Below are 19669 nucleotides of genomic sequence, written 5' to 3' on the forward strand. Positions count from 1 at the left end.
GAAGCTGCCATCCGCAATGGCCTTTACCTGAGGGCTATACTACAAATCAAGCTAGATCTACTCTGGGTTTTCTAAAGCTAACCAGCTTCTGTTAGCTTCGCATTCCAGCTCAGGCTTGATCTGTACTACGACAGTGGATATTGCTTGTCTGCCTGATGCTAACTCTAGCAGGCCTGTGTACATGTCGCACATGGCTAGTCAAACACTGAACTCTTCATTGAGACAATGCATGAAAAATGGGCAAGTCAATGCCACTTTTTCATTTGTACCAAAATCAAAATGAAGGAAAAGTTAGCCTGAGGCACTTGTCCAGGACCTCCATATCAGGTGGTGTCAGAGGAAGGCCCCAACAATTGTCAGACTCCAGCTACCCGAGCCATAGACTGTTCAAATCAAATTGGATTTTTCACTTGATTTGTAAACAACAGGTGTAGAGTAACTGTGAAATGCTTACTTATGGGTCCTTCCCAACAATAGAGAGAGAGAATTTTGAAATAATAGAAAAAGTTAACGATAACTTGGCTATATAAAGGGCTACCAGTACCGACTCGATGTGCAGGGGTACGAGGTAATTAAGGTAGTTATTTTTGTATGTGGACACCCCTTCAAATTAGTGGATTCGGCTATTTCAGCCACACCCGTTACTGACAGGTGTATAACATTTAGCACACACCCATGCAATATCCATACTGTTTTGTTACTGACAAATATAGGCAGTAGAGCGTACAGAAGAGCTCAGTGACGTTCAATGTGGCACTGTCATAGGATGCCACCTTTCCAACAATTCAGTTCGTCAAATGTCTGCCCCATTAGAGCTGCCCCGGTCAACTGTAAGTGCTGTTATTGTGAAGTGGAAACGTCTAGGAGCAACAACAGCTCAGCTGTGAAATGGTAAGCCAAACAAGCTCACAGAACGGTACCGCTGATTGCTGTAGCACGTAACAATCGTCTGTCCTCGGTTGCAACACTCACTTCCGAGTTCCAAACTGCCTCTGGAAGCAAAGTCAGCACAATAACTGTTTGTCGGGAGTTTCATGAAATGGGTTTCCATGGCCGAGCAGCTGCACACAAGCGTAAGTTCACTATGTGCAATGCCAAGCATCGGCTGGAGTGGTGTAAAGCTCGCCGCCATTGGACTCTGGAGCAGTGGAAACATGTTCTCTGGAGTGATGAATCACACTTCACCATCTGGCAGTCCGACGTACAAATATGGGTTTTGCGGATGCCAGGAGAACTCTACATGCCCCAAGGCATAGTGACAACTGTAACATTTGGTGGAGGGATAATGGTCTGGGGCTGTTATTCATGGTTCGGGCTAGGCCCCTTCGTTCCAGTGACGTGAAGTCTAAATGCCCAGCATACAATGACATTGTAGATGATTCTGTGCTTCCAACGCTGTGGCAACAGTTTGGGGAAAGCCCTTTCCTGTTTCTGCAGGACAATGCCCCGTACACAAAGTGAGGTCCATGCAGAAATGGTTTGTAGAGATCGGTGTGGAAGAACTTGACTGGCCTGCACAGAGCCCTGACCTCAACCCCATTTGAGCACCTTTGGGATGAATTGGAACGCAGACTGCGAGCCAGGCCTAATTGCCCAACATCAGTGCCCGACCTCACTAATGCTCTTGTGGCTGAATGAAAGCAGGTCCTTGCAGCAATGTTCCAACATCTAATGGAAAGCCTTCCCTGAAGAGTGGAGCTGTTATAGCAGCAAATGGGGGACCAACGGCATATTAATGCCCATGATTTTGGAATGAGATATTAGACAAGCAGGCGTCCACATGCTTTTGGTCATGTAGTGTATGTACATATAACTAGGAATAAAGTGATTGATTAATAAACAGTAGCAGCAGCATATGTGATGAGTCAAAAGGGTGAATGCAGATAGTCTGTGTAGCTACTTGGTTAACTATTTAATTAACTATTTAGCAGTCTTATGGCTTGGGGGTAGATGCTGTTCAGGTTCCAGACTTGGTATATTAGTACTGCTTGCCGTGTGGTAGCAGAGAGAACAGTATATGTCTTGGGCCTTCCTCTGACACTGCCTGGTATAGAGGTCCTGGAGGGCAAGGAGCTCGGCCCCAGTGATGTACTGGGCCGTATGCACTACCCTCTGTAGAGCCTTGCGGTCAGATGACAAGTAAGTTGCTATACCAAGCGGTGATGCAGCCAGTCAAGATGCTCTCAACGGTAGAGCTATAGAACTTCTTGGGGTCAAAGGGCCCATGCCAAATCTTTTCAGCCTCCTGACGAGGAAGAGGCATTCACGTGCCCTCTTCATGATCGTTTTGGTGTGTGTGGACCATGATAGATCCTTAGTGATATGGACACCGAGGAACTTGAAGCTCTCCACCCACTCCACTACAGCCTGTTGATGTGAATGGGGGCATGCTCAGCCCTTCGTATCCTGTAGTCCACGATCAGCTCATTTTGTCTTGCTGACGTTGAAGGAGAGGCTGTTCTCTCTGCTACCGCATATGGCAATTGGTACCAGTGCACCAAATCTGGAACTAATAGGACCCTGAACAGCTTCTACCCTGAAGCAATAAGACTTCTAAACAAGACAGGTAGTAATGAATGGCTAGCTGGGCTACATGCATTGACCCTTTAATTTATTTGTATTAACTCTCTTGCTTTGACTCTACTCACACATACTTACACCCCAACACACACATACAGTACACTGGCACACATGCATACTGATGCCACACACACTTTCGCACTCACAACATACTCTGCTCTACTGCTCACATAAGCTGCTGCTACAGCGGTCTATTATATCCTGTTGCCTAGTTACTTTACCCCTACCCTTGACTTATTCCACAATTTGTTGGGAAAACCCGAATTTTTTTTATTATTTTTTTTATTTTAATTTACATTTTATTTTAAATATTTTTTTATATATATTTATTTTCTCACCCATCTACACACAATACCCCATAATGACAAAGTGAAAACATGTTTTTAGACATTTTTGCGAGTCAATACATGTTAGAATCACCTTTGGCAACAATTACAGCTTTTAGTGTTTCTGGGTCTTTAAGAGCTTTGCACATTATTATTTAAAGTTGGTGGTTTATCAAATCCAGTGTATATTTGGCCTTCTGTTTTAGACTGTCCTGCTGAAAGGAACCGTTGTCTCCCAATGTCTATTTGAAAGCAGACACAACTAGGTTTTCCTTTAGGATTTTGCCTGTGAATACTTTAAGGCACTCTATGTACTGTGCCTTCGGAAAGTATTCAGACCCCTTGACTTTTAGCACATTTTGTTATGTTACAGCCTCATTCTAAAATGGATTTAAAAAAATGATAAAAATCCTGAGCAATCTACACACACTACCCCGTAATAACAAAGCGAAAGCACCTTTTTTTAAAACCTTTTATTTAACTAGGCAAGTCAGTGAAAGAACAAGTTCTTATTTACAATGACGGCCTACCAAAAGGTCTCCTGCGGGGACGGGGGCCTGGGATTAAACATGAATAAAGGACAAAATGCACTTCACAAAAAGAGGGACAATACTGCATAAAGAGAGGCCTAAGATGACAACATAGCAAGGCAGCAACCCATGACAACACAGCATGGTAGCAACAAAACATGGTGCAGCACAAAACATGGTACAAACATTATTGGGCACAGACAACAGCACAACGGTCAAGAAGGAAGAGACAACAACACATCATACAAAGCAGCCACAACTGTCAGTAAGAGTGTCCATGATTTGAGTCTTTGAATGAAGAGATTGAGAACTGTCCAGTTTGAGTGTTTGTTGCAGCTCGTTCCAGTCGTTAGCTGCAGCGAACTGAAAAGAGGAGCGACCCAGGGATGTGTGTGCATTATGGATCCTTTAACAGAATGTGACTGGCAGAATGGGTGTTGTATGGGGAGAATGAGAGCTGCAGTAGGTATCTCAGATAGGGGGGCGTGAGGTCTAAGAGGGTTTTATAAATAAGCATCAACCAGTGGGTCTTGCAACGGGTTTACAGAGATGACCAGTTTACAGAGAAGTATAGAGTGCAATGAGAATCGTGGAGCCACCAAGACTTCCTAGAGCTGGCCGCCCGGCCAAACTGAGCAATCGGGGGAGAAAGGCCTTGGTCAGGGAGGTGACCAAGAACCTAATGGTCACTCTGACAGAGCTCTAGAGTTCCTCTGTGGAGATGGTTTTCCTTTAGGAAGGTTCTCCCATCTCTGCAGCACTCTACCAATCAGGCCTTTATGGTAGAGTGGCCAGACTGAAGCCACTCCTCAGTAAAAAGGCATATGACAGCCGGCTTGGAGTTTGCCAAAAGGCACCTGATTATCTGGTCTGATCAAAACCAAGATGGAAATCTTTGGCCTGAATGCCAAACGTCACATCTGGAGGAAACCTGGCACCAAAATAGCTGTGCAGCGACGCTCCCCATTCAACCTGACAGAGCTTGAGAGGATCCGCAAAGAAGAATGGGAGAAACTCCCCAAATACAGTTGTGCCAAGCTTGTAGCGCCATACCCAAGAAGACTCGAGGCTGTAATTGCTGCAAAAGGTACTTCAACAAAGTACTGAGTAAAGTGTCTGAATACTTATGTAAATGTTTTATTATCGGCTAGTTAGTTAGGAAAGCTAAGGCTAGCTTTTTCAAACAGAAATTTGCAACCCGAGGCACTAATTCCAAAAGGTTTTGAGACACTGCAGTCCATGGAGAACAAGAGCACTACCCCCTAGCAATGATTTCAATAAGCTTTTTTCTACGGCTGGCCATGCTTTCCACCTGGCTACCCCTACCCGTCCAACAGCTTTCCCAAGACCCCCTCCCCCCCTGGATCCCTACATATCACCTGGGCTAGATAATCTGAACCCTCTCTAAAATGATCTGCCGAAAATGGTTGCAACTCCTATTACTATCTTCTTTCAACCTCTTTGTCTGAGATCCCCAAAGTTTGGAAAGCTGCCACGGACATCCCCCTTTTCAAATGGGGAGACACTCAAGACCCAAACTGTTATAGACCTATATCCATCCTGCCCTGCCTTTCTAAAATCTTCAAAAGCCAAGTTAACAAACATATCCCGACTATTTTGATTCCCACTATGCAATCTAGTTTCCGAGCTGGTCATGGGTGCACGCACCTCCTAAACGATATCATAACCGCCATTGATAAAATACAGTACTGTGCAGCCATATTCATCGACCTGGCCAAGGCTTTCGACTCTGTCAATCACCGCATTCTTATTGGCAGACTCAATAGCCTTGGTTTCTCAAATGACTGCCTCACCTGGTTCACCAACTACTTCTCCGATAGAGTTCAGTGTGTCAAATCGGAGGGCCTGTTGTCCGGACCTCTTGCAGTCTCTATGGGGGTTGCCACAGGGTTAAATTCTCAGGCCGACTCTTTTTTTTCTCTATATTTATCAATGATGTCGGTCTTGCTGCTGGCGATTCTCTGATCCACATCTATACGACACCATTCTATATACTTCCGGCCCTTCTTTGGACACTGTGTTAACAAACCTCCAAATGAGCTTCAATGCCATACAACACTCCTTCCGTGGCCTCCAACTGCTTATAAATGCTATTAAAACTAAATGCATGCTCTTCAACCGATTGGCTACCTGCCCGCCCGACTAACATCACTACTCTGGATGTTTCTGATTTAGAATATGTTAACAACTCCAAAGACCTAGGTGTCTGGTTAGACTGTAAACTCTCCTTCCAGACTCACATTAAGCATCTCTAATCCAAAATTAAATCTAGAATCGGCTTCCTATTTCGCGACAAAGCATCCTTCACACATACCCTCATAAAACTGACTATCCTACCGATCCTTGACTTCGGCAATGTCATTTACAAAATAGCCTCCAACACTCTACTCAGCAAATTGGATGTAGTCTATCACAGTGCCATCCGTTTTGTCACCAAAGCCCCATATACTACCCACCACTGTGACCTGTATGCTCTTTGGCTGGCCCTCACTACATATTTGTTGCCAAACCCACTGGCTCCAGGTCATCTATAAGTCTCTGCTAGGTAAAGCCCCATCTTATCTCAGCTCACTGGTCACCATAGCACATGCTCCAGCAGGTATATTTCACTAATGATCCCCAAAGCCAACACCGTTGGCCACCTTTCCTTCTAGTTCTCTGCTGCCAATGACTGGAACGAATTGCAAAAATCACTGAAGCTGAAGATTTATCTCCCTCTAACTTTAAGCATCAGATGTCAGAGCAGCTTACCGATCACTGTACCTGTACACAGCCCATCTGTAAATAGCACACCCAACTACCTCATCCCCATATTATTTCTTTTTTTGCTCTTTTGCACCCCAGTATCTCTAACTGCGCATCATCATCTGCACATCTATCACTCCAGTGTTAATGCTAAATTGTAATTATTTTGCCTCTATGGTCTATTTATTGCCTAACCTCCCTAATCTTACTTAATTTGCACACACTGTACATAGACTTTTTCTATTGCGTTATTGACTGTACGTTTGTTTATCCCATGTGTAACTCTGTTGTTTTTGCCGCACTGCTTTGCTTTATCTTGGCCAGGTCGCAGTTGTAAATGAGAACTAAATTGTTCTCAACTGGCCTACCTGGTTAAATAAAGATGAAATGTATTTTTTTTAAAGTATTGTGTGTAGATTGAGGGGGGAAAAACGAAGCAATTTTAGAATGACTAACCTAACAACATTTGGAAAAAGTCAAGGAGTCTGAATACTTTCTGAAATCTACCTCAATTACCTCATACCTTTGCCCATTGACTCGGTACTGATACTTCCTGTATATAGCCATGTTATTGTTATTCTATGTGTATTTATTCCTTGTCACTTGTAATTTATTTTCTGTAACTCTGCATATTTGGAAAAGGACCCGTAAGTAAGCATTTCACTGTTTATCTTCACCTGTTGTTGACCAAGAATGTGACACAAAACATTTGATTTGATAGTTATGGGAAAATCCACATGTGATTACCAACTTGGCACATATTCATAATTGTCTTTGCTGACGTCAAGGCTTTGGCTCAGCAGTCGTGTTTTAACAACTTTTCTACATTACTGTAAGAAGTTCAAAAAGGACCGAATGACTTCTTTGTCTCTCTCTTTGCTTGGCCAGGCTGTGGCTGTCCTCACTGCCACCTACCCTGTGGGTCACTTGCCGTACGGCTGGCTGACCGAACTGAGGGCCATCTATCCTGCTTTCGACCAGGTAAACCAAGACCCCATCCACAGTCTAAGAATAGCCTCTTGTTGCAGATCACAACATAGTAAATATCATCAGATTTAAATGAATACAGGTGACTTGTATTGGCGTCCTTTATTCCCCAATAATGATACTGTTCTTTTCCAACAGACCAATCCCAGCAATAAGCTTACTTCTGACACACCTGTTACAAAGACGCATATCAAAAAGTTTACAGCCTGTTGTTTGGCAATATCACTTACGGTAAGAAGGATCTATAGATGGAAGGATGTATGGATCTGTTTTTATTCCAATACTGTATTTTGATAAGTCACAGGATCAAATTATATTGGGAAGTATACCAACTCTACAGAAAAAATAAGTATGAGTATAGAATTCAGAGCCAAAACAGGTTGAGACTCACGCAAGCAGAGGAAGTTGTCCCTTTAAGATTCCTGCACTGACAAATGCTTGGCATTTCTACCTCTGTCAATGCTTCTTACATAACAACCGGTGTCGTACTTATTAATTTCCTGAGCCTATAGCCTACTTTTTTGGTCCTAGCTGAAAATGATTGTGAGAAAAGGAGGAAGGCGAAGCTGGCGCATCTGATAGATTAGCACAGTGCCATGGATGGATGGATGGATGGATGGATGGATGGATATACAGTACCAGGCAAAAGCATGGAGGTTTCAAAATAATAAAAGCTGTCTTCTATTTTACATTCAGCTCTAGATGTATGAATAATAGAAATTAACAGAGCACAACAGGTTGTTTTTGTAAAAGCGCTGTTGAGAGAGCATATATCCCAACGGATATAAACTCAGCAAAAAAAGAAAGTATCCTGTCTTTCAGGACCCTGTCTTTCAAAGATAATTCGTAAAAATCCAACTCCACAGATCTTAATTGTAAAGGGTTTAAACACTGTTTCCCATGCTTGTTCAATGAACCATAAACAATTAATGAACATGCACATGTGGAACGGTCGTTAAGACACTAACAGCTTACAGACGGTAGGCAATTAAGGTCACAATTATGAAAACTTAGGACACTAAAGAGGCCTTTCTACTGACTCTGAAAAACACCAAAAGAAAGATGTCCAGTGTCCCTGCTCATCTGCGTGAACATGCCTTTGGCATGCTGCAAGGAGGCATGAGGACTGCAGATGTGGCCAGGGCAATAAATTGTAATGTCTGTACTGTGAGATGCCTAAGACGGCGCTACAGGATGGACAGCTGATCGCCCTCGCAGTGGCAGACCACGTGTAACAACACCTGCACAGGATCGGTACATCCGAACATCACACCTGTGGGACAGGTACAGGAAGGCAACAACTGCCCGAGTTACATCAGGAATGCACAATCCTTCCTTCGGTGCTTAGACTGTCTGCAATAGGCTGAGAGAGGCTGGACTGAGGGCTTGTAGGCCTGTTGTAAGGCAAGTTTTCACCAGACATCACCGGCAACTACGTTGCCTATGGGCACAAACCCACCGTCACTGGACCAGACAGGACTGGCAAAAAGTGCCCTTCACTGATGAGTCGTGGTTTTGTCTCAATAGGGGTAATGGTCAGATTCGCATTTATCGTCGAAGGAATGAGCGTTACACCGAGGCCTGTACTCTGGAGCGGGATCAATTTGGAGGTGGAGGGTCCGTCGTGGTCTGGGGCGGTGTGTCACAGCATCATCGGACTGAGTTTGTCATTGCAGGCAATCTCAACGCTGTGTGTTATCGAGAAGACATCCTCCTCCCTCATTTGGTACCCTTCCTGCAGGCTCACCCTGACATGACCCTTCAGCATGACAATGTCACCAGCCATACTGCTCGTTCTGTGCGTGATTTATCAGTGTTCTGCCATGGCCAGCGAAGAGCCTGGATCTGGGACCTGTTGGATTGGAGGGTGAGGGCTAGGGCCATTCCCCAGAAATGTCCGGGAACTTGCAGGTTCCTTGGTGGAAGAGTGGGCTAACATATCACAGCAAGAACTGGCAAATCTGGTGCAGTCCATGAGAAGATGCACTGCAGTACTTAATGCAGCTGGTGGCCACACCAGATACTGACTTACTTTTGATTTTGACACCACCCCCTCTTTGTTTAGGGACGCATTATTCAATTTCTGTTAGTCACATGTCTGTGGAACTTGTTCAGTTTGTCTGTTGAATCTTCATACAAATATTTACACGTTAAGTTTGCTGAAAAGTAACGCAGTTGACAGTGAGGACGTTTCTGTTTCTGTGAGGAGTTTTGTTATGCACTGTCATAAATCATCTGGTTTTTCACTTTTGTTTTATTTACAATTTAAAAAGGACTGGAATTGGTGAAACTTGCTGTTAAAACAATAATAATAATAATTCAACTTCTATAGAGCTTTTCAGAGAATTTCAAAGCACAGAGCTGCCAACTCTCACGCATTGGCTGGGAGACGCATTTTGACCCTCTTCTCACTCCCTCACACCTCTTATATCTCGCGCATTGAAAACTACTGCTTTTATTTTTGTAATTAGTCCATTTGTGTACTCGGCGTGTTAACTTTTCAACTATGCTCCAAATCGTTTTGAAATTGCATCGTCTGCGCCTGCAATTTAACATGAGCGGTCTTATCTTGCCACAGCACTGTGAGCTGCGGCACATTGAAGCATATGATTGGTATAGTTATGTAAGGGACCAATGGGATTGGATGCGTCTTTTAAAGAGAGCAAAACGTTCTCCGCTGAGTTTATAAAACTGTAAAAAGAGCAGCACTGTAGCGCTGTTTTATGTACAATGTTGTCAACAAAATTAGGTTGCCTTTATACCCGTCCCTATTGCAGAATGCAGCCTTTTGACAGCATGTACTGAAGTCAATTTAATCCCTACTTGCGTTAGTCCCCTCGTTTGGTGATTGGCATTTAGGCTGTTACAAAGAAGTGGCGGCAGCAAACAGACCTACAGTATGTTTTAGCAGGGAAGTTTGGTAGGGTGACCTGATTTTGTCAAACAGATTGTGAGTTTTGATTCTAGAGGGGGGGACAGTACATAGAAAAATAATTTGGTTGGGGTGTAGGGGCATATTTATGTAAACTTGTCTAAAACATATTTTATCTCTTTACTTTATTTAGTCTGATCTGTGGTACAATAATCAGTCTTAATGGGATAAAATATAGGGTAATTACTGTGCTTGTCAGCAAGAACACTATAGTTATTACCCACACTTATTCCACTTATTCCCAATTTTGCCAGTGTAATCACATTTGAAATCTGATATGCCTGCTTGTCTTAAATTAATTATATGAGATGGTAGGGGGACTCAACTCAAACACATCCCATTTTGTCTATGTAGAGTAAGATGGCAAGGATCTTCAACTAGTAGGCGTAAACTCACTTAATATTGGTATTCATTAGATTTGTCTTGAAGGTTGGGTGATTTTCAGAAATTAGCCCTGTTTTAAAGAGTTAACCCAAATGACAAAATACAAAATTGTTTCTGTCCTTACCTTGAAAGCAGTCTATGGACAAGGAGACTGCAATATATGATTTGATTATCCACTGCCATCAACCATTAATATAAAAATGGCCTATGCGACAACTTGTTGTAGGTGGCCACACTCCACGGCAGGTGTTGCATACAACTTTCCACTTGAGAATAGGGATCAATACCTACTTCTAATGTTTCTACCGTTTGTAGAAACTAATTACTTTCTGAATAAAGTGTCAAACCACCCAAAACAAATGACCATACATTAAATGTAATCCAACAAAATTCTGACCGTAACAAAGTTGTTGAATTTTGAGTGTTCATTTAATGTTCAAAGCATCCTCAATCCACATGATCTGGGGGTTTTATTTAAAGATGTTTCATGGGCCTAAGCCATGTCAAAATACGTAGAAATGAGTCCCCCGAGGTTGTGCCAGAGGGCAATTCAATTCACATAGCAAATCTCACTCCAAGTTTTTATCAAAAGTTGGCAGCCCTGAAAGCACAAAAAAATACATGTAATAAAGAAAAACATCATTGCAACTTCATGATAGACAGTCATGAGAAAGTTCATGGCTTGAGTGATCATCTGAGGGAGGTGGTCAAGCAGGGAGAGAGAGGCCGGAGGCAGGCAGGTAGCTCATCAAGGTGTCTCACTGTTTGTATTTTCCGTAATCGGAGCTAAGCCACTGGACTCTGTAGTAGGTAGCTAGCTATTTAACTATTCCTTCACTACTACCAAAATGAAGCAGCCACTTGGATGACACTGCAGCAGTTACGTGGCGCCAGAAAGCACACCACATTTTAAATAATAATTCAAGAGCAGCCTCCCTACGATCCTCATCACTGCACACCTCTGCCATCTTGCTTTCGGGCTTCTCTCCATCCTCAACCGCTGGAATTCGAATCAAAACAGCTAGCCAGCTAATGTTCGCTAGCTAGCTAGCCAAACAAACAAATGACTAGCCAGCTTCAGTCTTAATGCTGTGGTTGATTCTGATATGAATTAGCTATATTAAATATTCCTTCTTAAAACCAAAAATGAATTGATGACAAAAAATATTTACAAAATGTACAGGAGCTCTCTGCTTAGGCTGCTAGGGCACCATGGAAACTGTAGACCTATGTACAAAATGATTTGTCTTTCCCTAAAATCATGGTGGTCAGTACTTTTTTTTATATTTAAAGGGGAGGATAACTGGGTCCCACAGACAATCGATCTGAAATCAGTCATGGGATTTTGTTTTGCTTTAACCCATGTAGGGTGGAAATGGGAACGGTAAGAAACTGGTTTGAAGTTTATGGCCAAAGTTAGGTCTTGGAACCAGAGAAAGAAGTGGCATTCCAGCCAGATGTGGAATTCCAGTTTTAAACAAGTAGGGTGTGGGCTCCTGCCTGGCAGCACACACCACGTTGGGCCAGATAGGTATGGGCTTGATGAAAACTCGGGCAAAGCCTGTCTGACAGACCACAGGCCAAGACTTTCTCTGATTAGCATCTGACTCCGAGGGAAAGACAACGGAGAACAGCACAGAGTGGACAAGATGGATAACGGTGTACAAGAAACACCACAAAAATTATCCGTATAAAGTTTATACTGTAAACAAAGCAAATTGGTTTTAGACCGAAGGCTTGCTGAATCGAATCCCCGAGCTGACAAGGTAAAAATCTGTCGTTCTACCCCTGAACAAGGCAGTTAGCCCACTTTTCCCCGGGCGCCAAAGACATAGTCAATTAAGACAGCCCGCCGCACCTCTCTGATTCAGAGGGTTAAATGCGGAAGACTCATTTCAGTTGAATGCATTGTTGTACAACTGACTAGGTATCTACCCCCCCCCCCCTCTAGATGGCGTTTAAAGATTTAGACTGAGTGAGGAAGTGAGGAAGTGAGGAAGTGAGGCGAAAAATTTACTCAAAATGACCTCTCTCTTTGTGTACAGTATGACAGGTGACTGACTAACCGTCTACAACTAGAAAAACATCTGATAGTAATCAGCACGACTACACTGCTACATTTTCTTTGACAATACAATGTTTGTTAACCAGAACCTGATGAGCACTACAGGTGGTTTATACGTTGATTTGCAATATTGTTACATACTGTGTCTACAGTACATTGCTACCACAATTTGAATGAATGAATTCGGTCACACGTCTGGCTTGTGTTAACTTCTAAGGGACCACAGTGAATCGAAAACCACTCGCCTTAAAGAGGAAATATGCAGTTGCTACCTACATTTATGGATTTATAAATTAATGATATTAATAACTTTTAAATGGCTCGTGAGCTTAGTTGTCGTAACTCATCAGAACCCAAAATATAAGCTTGTTTTATTCCAATGTTTGTAGACAAATAAATGTAATACAACCTTTTTAAAACAGGGTTAAAACTGTAATTTTGATATTGTGGATGGTCTCCAGCCCCATCCTTCAGCTTTTTACTGAAAAATGGGCGGGGAGGATGCTTTATTATTGTTATAGCTGCTGATTACCGCTTTATTGATCTAGTCAATTCTAACGAGGCATGGTTTTGGCAAGGTTGCCCAACTTTGGTGTGTGTGCTTAACACCAAGTTAAATTACTCTGTTTATTTGCCCAGCTGTGTGTGATGTACCGAATACCTCTTGTTTGTTTGTTAAACTTTGGACAGCTCTGCTTCATGGTGTTCTGGACCCCTCACATCACAGAAATGATCCTGATGAATGTGATTGGGGTGGACTTGGCCTTCGCTGACCTCTGTGTTCTTCCACTGAGGATCTTTTCCTTCTTCCCTCTGCCAGGTAAGAAGAACCACTCGTCTTATTTCACCATTAAAACACTCCCTATGCCTCTTGCGCTGTTGGCTGGAGCGTAGAGTTGTGGGTTTGATTCCCGACGGGCCACATAGATGAAATACAATATATATTAACAAAGTTGTTTTAACAGGAAATATCTGCTGGAAATGTTTGACCATGATGATTAGTCCCAAAATGCAGTGTTTTGTTCCTCTCTTGCCTGTGTGAACAGCTATGAGCCATGGTTTAGCTGAGAGAGCAGTATGTCTGGGATGTAATGTTTCCACTGACTTTCCCTGTGTGCGTCTGTGCGTGTGTGTAGTGATAGTCCGGTCCCACCTGACCGGTTGGTTCATGACCCTGAAGATGACCTTTGTGCTGACCCCCAGCTCTGTGCTCCGCATCATCGTCCTCATCACCAGCCTGGTCATGTTGCCTTCTATTGGGTAGGTGGACAATTCAGTGGACACAGACCAGCCTCTGAGTCCCAAATGGCACCCTATTACTTTTGACTAATATGACAAATGATGTTCTATTCTAATACTGGATCACTAAAGATGGTTCATTTTGAATTCAGCAAACTTTGCTCAGTGTGATTTTGATTGGACTTCAATCTGACAGCATTGAAGAGCTGCTCCCTGTTTCATGATGAGCAAATATTCATAGAAATGTATTCCGAGGTGAGTTTAAATCAGGACAATTTAAAGGATCCCCATTCACTGCATCACCTACCATCATATGCAGTCTGTGCAAATTCATTGAGGTGTGCATTAATGGGTTCTCTGCAGTTTTTTATTGAGCTGATATACACATTAAATCTTTCTACCGTTTCCTTGTGCATGGTTTTGAATTAAACATAAGGTTATCGAAACATGAATTTATGAGCTATGCCACCAGAATTGGACCCATCTGCAATAGTAGCTGCCCTTATTTTATTCTACCTTATCCGTAAATGTAAGTGAATATGTTACTGCCGTTTCTCGCAAAGCCATTTTTATATCTGAAACGTATGCACCAGAAAATGGTCACTTCAAGTTAGTTGTTTCTCTGTGGGCAAACTGCATCTGCACTTATTCCGCAAAAATATTAGTGAGTTACAAATAAAATGTATTGTTTATATACATCACCATAAAGACTGGCCATATAGAGATGACATTTCTTCCTTCGCTTAGCAACGGCTTTCATCTGGACTGACAAGTGGAAGCAAGTCGACCAGACCTGCTGCTATGGCGAAGACTCACAGGAGTGGAAAATCCTTTTTATCTTTACCCAACCAACAATATCCATCTGTGCCAGATGTCAGGATATTTCGCAACAAGACATCTCAGATGACTCATGCTCTTCCGGAACCCGCTTGCACATTTTTCGCTCGCCACACACTATAATAGACCAACTAAATGGCTGCTTTGTTTTTGTTTTTGAGGAAGGGTTAAGTGTCTTATTTTAGTCTATGTGGATCCTCAAAATGTATTCCAAAATGATAAGCCTGTACCACATAGGCCTACTGTAAATCCTGTATTCTGATCTCTACTGGTCAGTGGTTCCAGTGTTAATGAATTTGGGTTTGTGTTTCAGTGTCCACGGGGCAACTCTGGGGGTTGGGTCCTTGTTGGCTGGTTTCGTAGGGGAGTCTATCATGGTGGCCCTAGCTGCCTGCTATGTCTATCAAAAACAGGTGAAGTCCCATCCCTAAAGGCAAAAGGAGAGTAAGAAACTGTATAGTCACAGTGAAGTACAAAATCACTCTAAATTGCCCTTCATTCCTTTCATGTCTCTCTCCTTTTCTTCCGATCTCTCCTTTTGCACAGAAAAACTATGAGTTGGCCAACAAGCTGGTGGAGGGAGAGGAGTCTGTTCCTCCGAGTGAGGTGTGTTCCAGAACTCAGAAGGACGCCATTGAGGAGCTCCAGGAGGAACATGAGTAGAGGCACTCGGAGGGAAAGGGACAGGAGAAAATGGAGCTAAAAGCCACAGAGAAAGGGAATTCCAGTGGGTAGGTCCTAATACCGGACCTGAGAGAACAACTGAGGGGATCACACAGTCCTTAACCTTTTACACTCATACTCATATACTGGTTGAAAAGTGTAGGTGTGGGCACTAATAAGAGCCTGAATTGGAATGTTGTGGCTGTACAGTAACATGCTATATATGATGTCACAGCGGTGTATGGGTTTTGACTGACAGCCATTCTGAACTTGAGCACCCTGTGCGACAAGAAGTTGCCCCCATCCCTCCTGATAATTGGGCAACACTTGCAATTATTGTCCGAGAATGCTTTAAATGAAAATGACTATATTTTGAAAGATGAGATGAGGATTATAATAAATGTCGCTTTGATGTCAAACCAGCAACCCGAACAACTTGTCCAAATTTGCACTTCACATTTCCAAATCATAAAATGTATGTAATATACAGTGTCAATGTTCATTTACAAGATGACATGGTGCCACTCTCTGGGTTGTGCTGAACAGAATGAGCCTATGTTTGTTTATTGTGAAGAAAATGTGCTGCTGCACATGAACCTGAATGCACTCATGACTCCTTTCTATGCTCACCAAAATTACCATCTGTTTCTCTGATTTGCCTTGTAAAAGCCTAACACTGTAACAGCGTGTTTTAGAACTTCGATAGTCATTTTGGCAATGGAACAAGCTTTCAAATCATGCCTACCTCACCCAGATTGCGATTTATGGACTGTTTTTGGATTGCGTAAACAACCGTAATTGTTTGATGGCGGGGATGCAGGGATGTTCCAAACAAAATAGGTTTGCTTGCTCTAGTTCCTCAACGGCACATCTAGGAGAACCTAAAAGTACCTTATTGTTGAAGACTTCTTTGGCTGCGTCATCCCAATTCTGAGATCAGCTGTGAAAAAGAAAATAACTGATGTGATTGATCAAAAGACCAATCAGTGGAAACATTTTCAGAATTGAGCTGCCTGTGTAAATGCAGCCTTAGTCATGAATGGGCCTTGAAATGGCTGTGCACACTTTGGAAAGGAGTGGCCACTTGACCCTATATTATACCTGTCGCCAAAATGTCCTTCGTCATGATCTTGACCTGATGTCTTGATCTTGTCTGTTTAAACTTTTAAGATCTGGTCACAATCGGATCACTGTATTTGAATCCTATTCATCGGTCTAAAAAATGTGGGCAAGATCAGGACAAAATACAATGTTAGCACCAGGTATGAACTGGGATATGGACTCAAGTTAGTACTCACTCAAACCCTTGTAATTGTTTTGTCTTATGGTCTACCTAACCCACATTTTCCAGGAATAGTCTTGTTACTGAATATATTCAAGTTTTTTTTCCCATGATCAACAAATGCTGCGGAAGTACAGTAAATGTGAAATACACAATCAAATGTACTATTTGGATTCAGTTGTGTGCTCTCACGTTTTGGACTAATTGTATTTATTTTATTTCACCTTTATTCAACCAGGTAGGCTAGTTGAGAACAAGTTCTCATTTGCAACTGCGACCTGGCCAAGCTAAAGCAAAGCAGTTTGACACAAACAACAACACAGAGTTCCACATGGAATAAACAAAACATAGTCAATAATACAGTAGAACAAAAGAATACAAAGTTTATATACAGTGAGTGCCAATGAGGTAAGATAACTCCCTTAAGGCAATAAATAGGCCATGGTGGTGATGTAATTACAACATAGCAATTAAACACTGGAATGGTAGATGTGCAGAAGATGAATGTGCAAGTAGAGATACTGGGGTGCAAAGGAGCAAGATAAATAAATACAGTATGGGGATGAGGTAGGTAGATGGGCTATGTGCAGTGAACTGTGAGCTGCTCTGACAGCTGGTGCTTAAAGCTAGTGAGGGAGATATGAGTCTCCAGCTTCAGTGATATTTTTTGTTGCAGTTCGTTCCAGTCATTGGCAGCAGAGAACTGGAAGGAAAGGCGACAAAAGGTGTTGGCTTTGGGGGTGACCATTGAAATATACCTGCTGGAGTGCGTGCTGCTATGGTGACCAGTGAGCTGAGATAAGGCTGGGCTGTACCTAGCAAAGACTTGTAGATGACATGGAGCCAGTGGGTTTGGTGACGAGTATGAAGCGATTTTCCCATTATTTATTTTTCCCATTTACTTACAAACTGTATCCCTTTCAGTTGCTAGCATGGTTATGCATATTCTTTTCAGATTTCTTCTGTAAATGTTTTAATTAAGCACTAATCCATATACGACAATTCACAGGAATGTAAAGGGTTAATTGGCTCCTTGAGCGTAGACAGTCAGCCAATAAGAGTGGAGATCTGCCATGATGAGGAACGCACACTACAGACAATCCATCCACTAAAGTGTTCACACATTTAAATAACTTCCATCATGTTACTGCTAATGCATGGGAAACAACTGACACAGGAGATCCTGTCCTCAGCAATGAAAGGGAAACAATGTGTTACTTGATCATAATGCCGGGACATTTTTAAGGACCTGTTGAGTTGGGCAAGTGTATTTTATACTGGCGACGGGTATTGCAAAGTGTGTATTGACTAACAGTGGGGGGTCGGGAATGCCTCAGAAGCTTGTATGTGTGACCTTGGGCCCGATTCAATCAGATCCGCTTTAGCCGAAATCCACAAAGCTGATGTTTCGACGTGTCGAGGTGGTACGGCTGTCAAATCAACGAGCGCACATTATCCTGAAGCGGACATAGGAGACGGAGTCGCATAGAGCGAAGTCCCATGCAGAACACTAGGATGTGAGATGTTGGCTAATCTACACCTCAATTAGGCTGATAGAAATCCTCATTACGTTGAATTTTTTGTTTATTTTTTAAATTTGAGGGTAACTATTTCTATATAGGCAACACCAGGGGTATTCCAACACGAACCCCAACGACAGCGTTTCCCAAACTCGCTCCTCGGGACCTTAACGGGTGCACGTTGTATAGTGTATCGGGCAACAAACAAATTTGGGAAACTGCCTTACGAGTTCTGGAACCAGCTGGTTTTCTTTTCTACCTGATAATTAATTACACCCATTTGAAATCAGTCCCTAATTAGAGGGGAACAATGAAAGAATGCAGGGGAACTGGTTTCGAGGTCAAGAGTTGAGTTTGAGGGGCCTGCAATTCCTCGTTTTGAACTTCTAACTTGAGTGGAAAGGGTGTGGGTTCATGACCACACGAGCAGCCGCTCACCAATTTGACAACTCTATTGCAGTTACACCTCTGACGTCGTCAAAACACCGAAAAAATATATATTTGCCCAAGCTTATTATTAGAACATAATGCATCAGTGATTCCTATTTCCTGCAACTTTCTGAAGAGGCTAAGGCAATGCCCCTGTCTGTGTGTGTGCAGTGCATGTACACTACATGACCAAAAGTATGTGGACAACTGCTTGTTGAAAATCTCATTCCAAAATCATGGGCATTAATATGGAGTTGGTCTCCCCTCTGCTGCTATAACAGCCTTCCCTCGTCTGGGAATGATTTCCACTAGATGTTGGAACATTGCTGTGGGGACTTGCTACCATTCAACCATGAGCATTAGCGAGGTCGGGCACTGATGTTGGCCGATTAGGCCTGGCTCGCAGTCTGTGTTCCAATTCATCCCAAAGGTGTTACATGGGGTTCAGGTCATGGCTCTGTGCAGGCCAGTCAAGATCTTCCACACCGATCAACAAACCATTTCTATATGGACCTCGCTTTGTGGACTGGGACATTGTCATGCTGAAACAGGAAAGGGCCTTCCCAAACTGTTAGCACAATGTTGCAAGCACAGAATCGTCTAGAATGTCATTGTATGCTATAGAGATAAGATTTCCCTTCACTGGAACAAAGGGGCCTACCCCGAACTATTATTCCTCCCCCACCAAACTTTACAGTTGGCACTATGCATTGGGGGCAGGTAGCGTTCTCCTGGCATCCCTCAAACCCAGATCCGTCGATTGGACTGCCAGATGGTGAAGCGTGATTCTATTATTATTCGACCATGCTGGTCATTTATGAACATTTGAACATCTTGGCCATGTTCTGTTATAATCTCCACCCGGCACAGCCAGAAGAGGACTGGCCACCCCACATATGCTCTCTCTAATTCTCTCTTTCGGAGGACCTGAGCCCTAGGACCATGCCCCAGGACTACCTGACATGATGACTTCTTGCTGTCCCCAGTCCATCTGACCGTGCTGCTGCTCCAGTTTCAACTGTTCTGCCTTATTATTATACGACCATGCTGGTCATTTATGAACATTTGAACATCTTGGCCATGTTCTGTTATAATCTCCACCCGGCACAGCCAGAAGAGGACTGGCCAC

The 19669-nt window shown here is 43.0% G+C and overlaps 1 protein-coding gene across 2 annotated transcripts in view; it reads left to right on the forward strand.

Moving 5' to 3' along the window:
- LOC109909578 (progressive ankylosis protein homolog) overlaps window positions 1-16801 on the forward strand; it is a 32446-nt gene extending 15645 nt beyond the window's left edge. Inside the window, exons 7-12 of one of the 2 annotated variants that reach the window (XM_020508599.2) lie at window positions 7091-7183; window positions 7328-7420; window positions 13261-13390; window positions 13707-13830; window positions 14960-15059; window positions 15193-16801. In XM_020508599.2, coding sequence (XP_020364188.1) covers window positions 7091-7183; window positions 7328-7420; window positions 13261-13390; window positions 13707-13830; window positions 14960-15059; window positions 15193-15309 — 657 coding nt within the window. In that variant the 3' untranslated portion in view covers window positions 15310-16801. Of the gene's footprint in view, window positions 1-7090; window positions 7184-7327; window positions 7421-13260; window positions 13391-13706; window positions 13831-14959; window positions 15091-15192 lie in introns of both variants that reach the window. The other variant, XM_020508600.2, reaches the window with a different exon arrangement.
- Window positions 16802-19669: the final 2868 nt, after the last annotated feature.

Source organism: Oncorhynchus kisutch, linkage group LG18 (assembly GCF_002021735.2).
Source record: "Oncorhynchus kisutch isolate 150728-3 linkage group LG18, Okis_V2, whole genome shotgun sequence".
NCBI classification, from domain to species: Eukaryota; Metazoa; Chordata; class Actinopteri; order Salmoniformes; family Salmonidae; genus Oncorhynchus; species Oncorhynchus kisutch.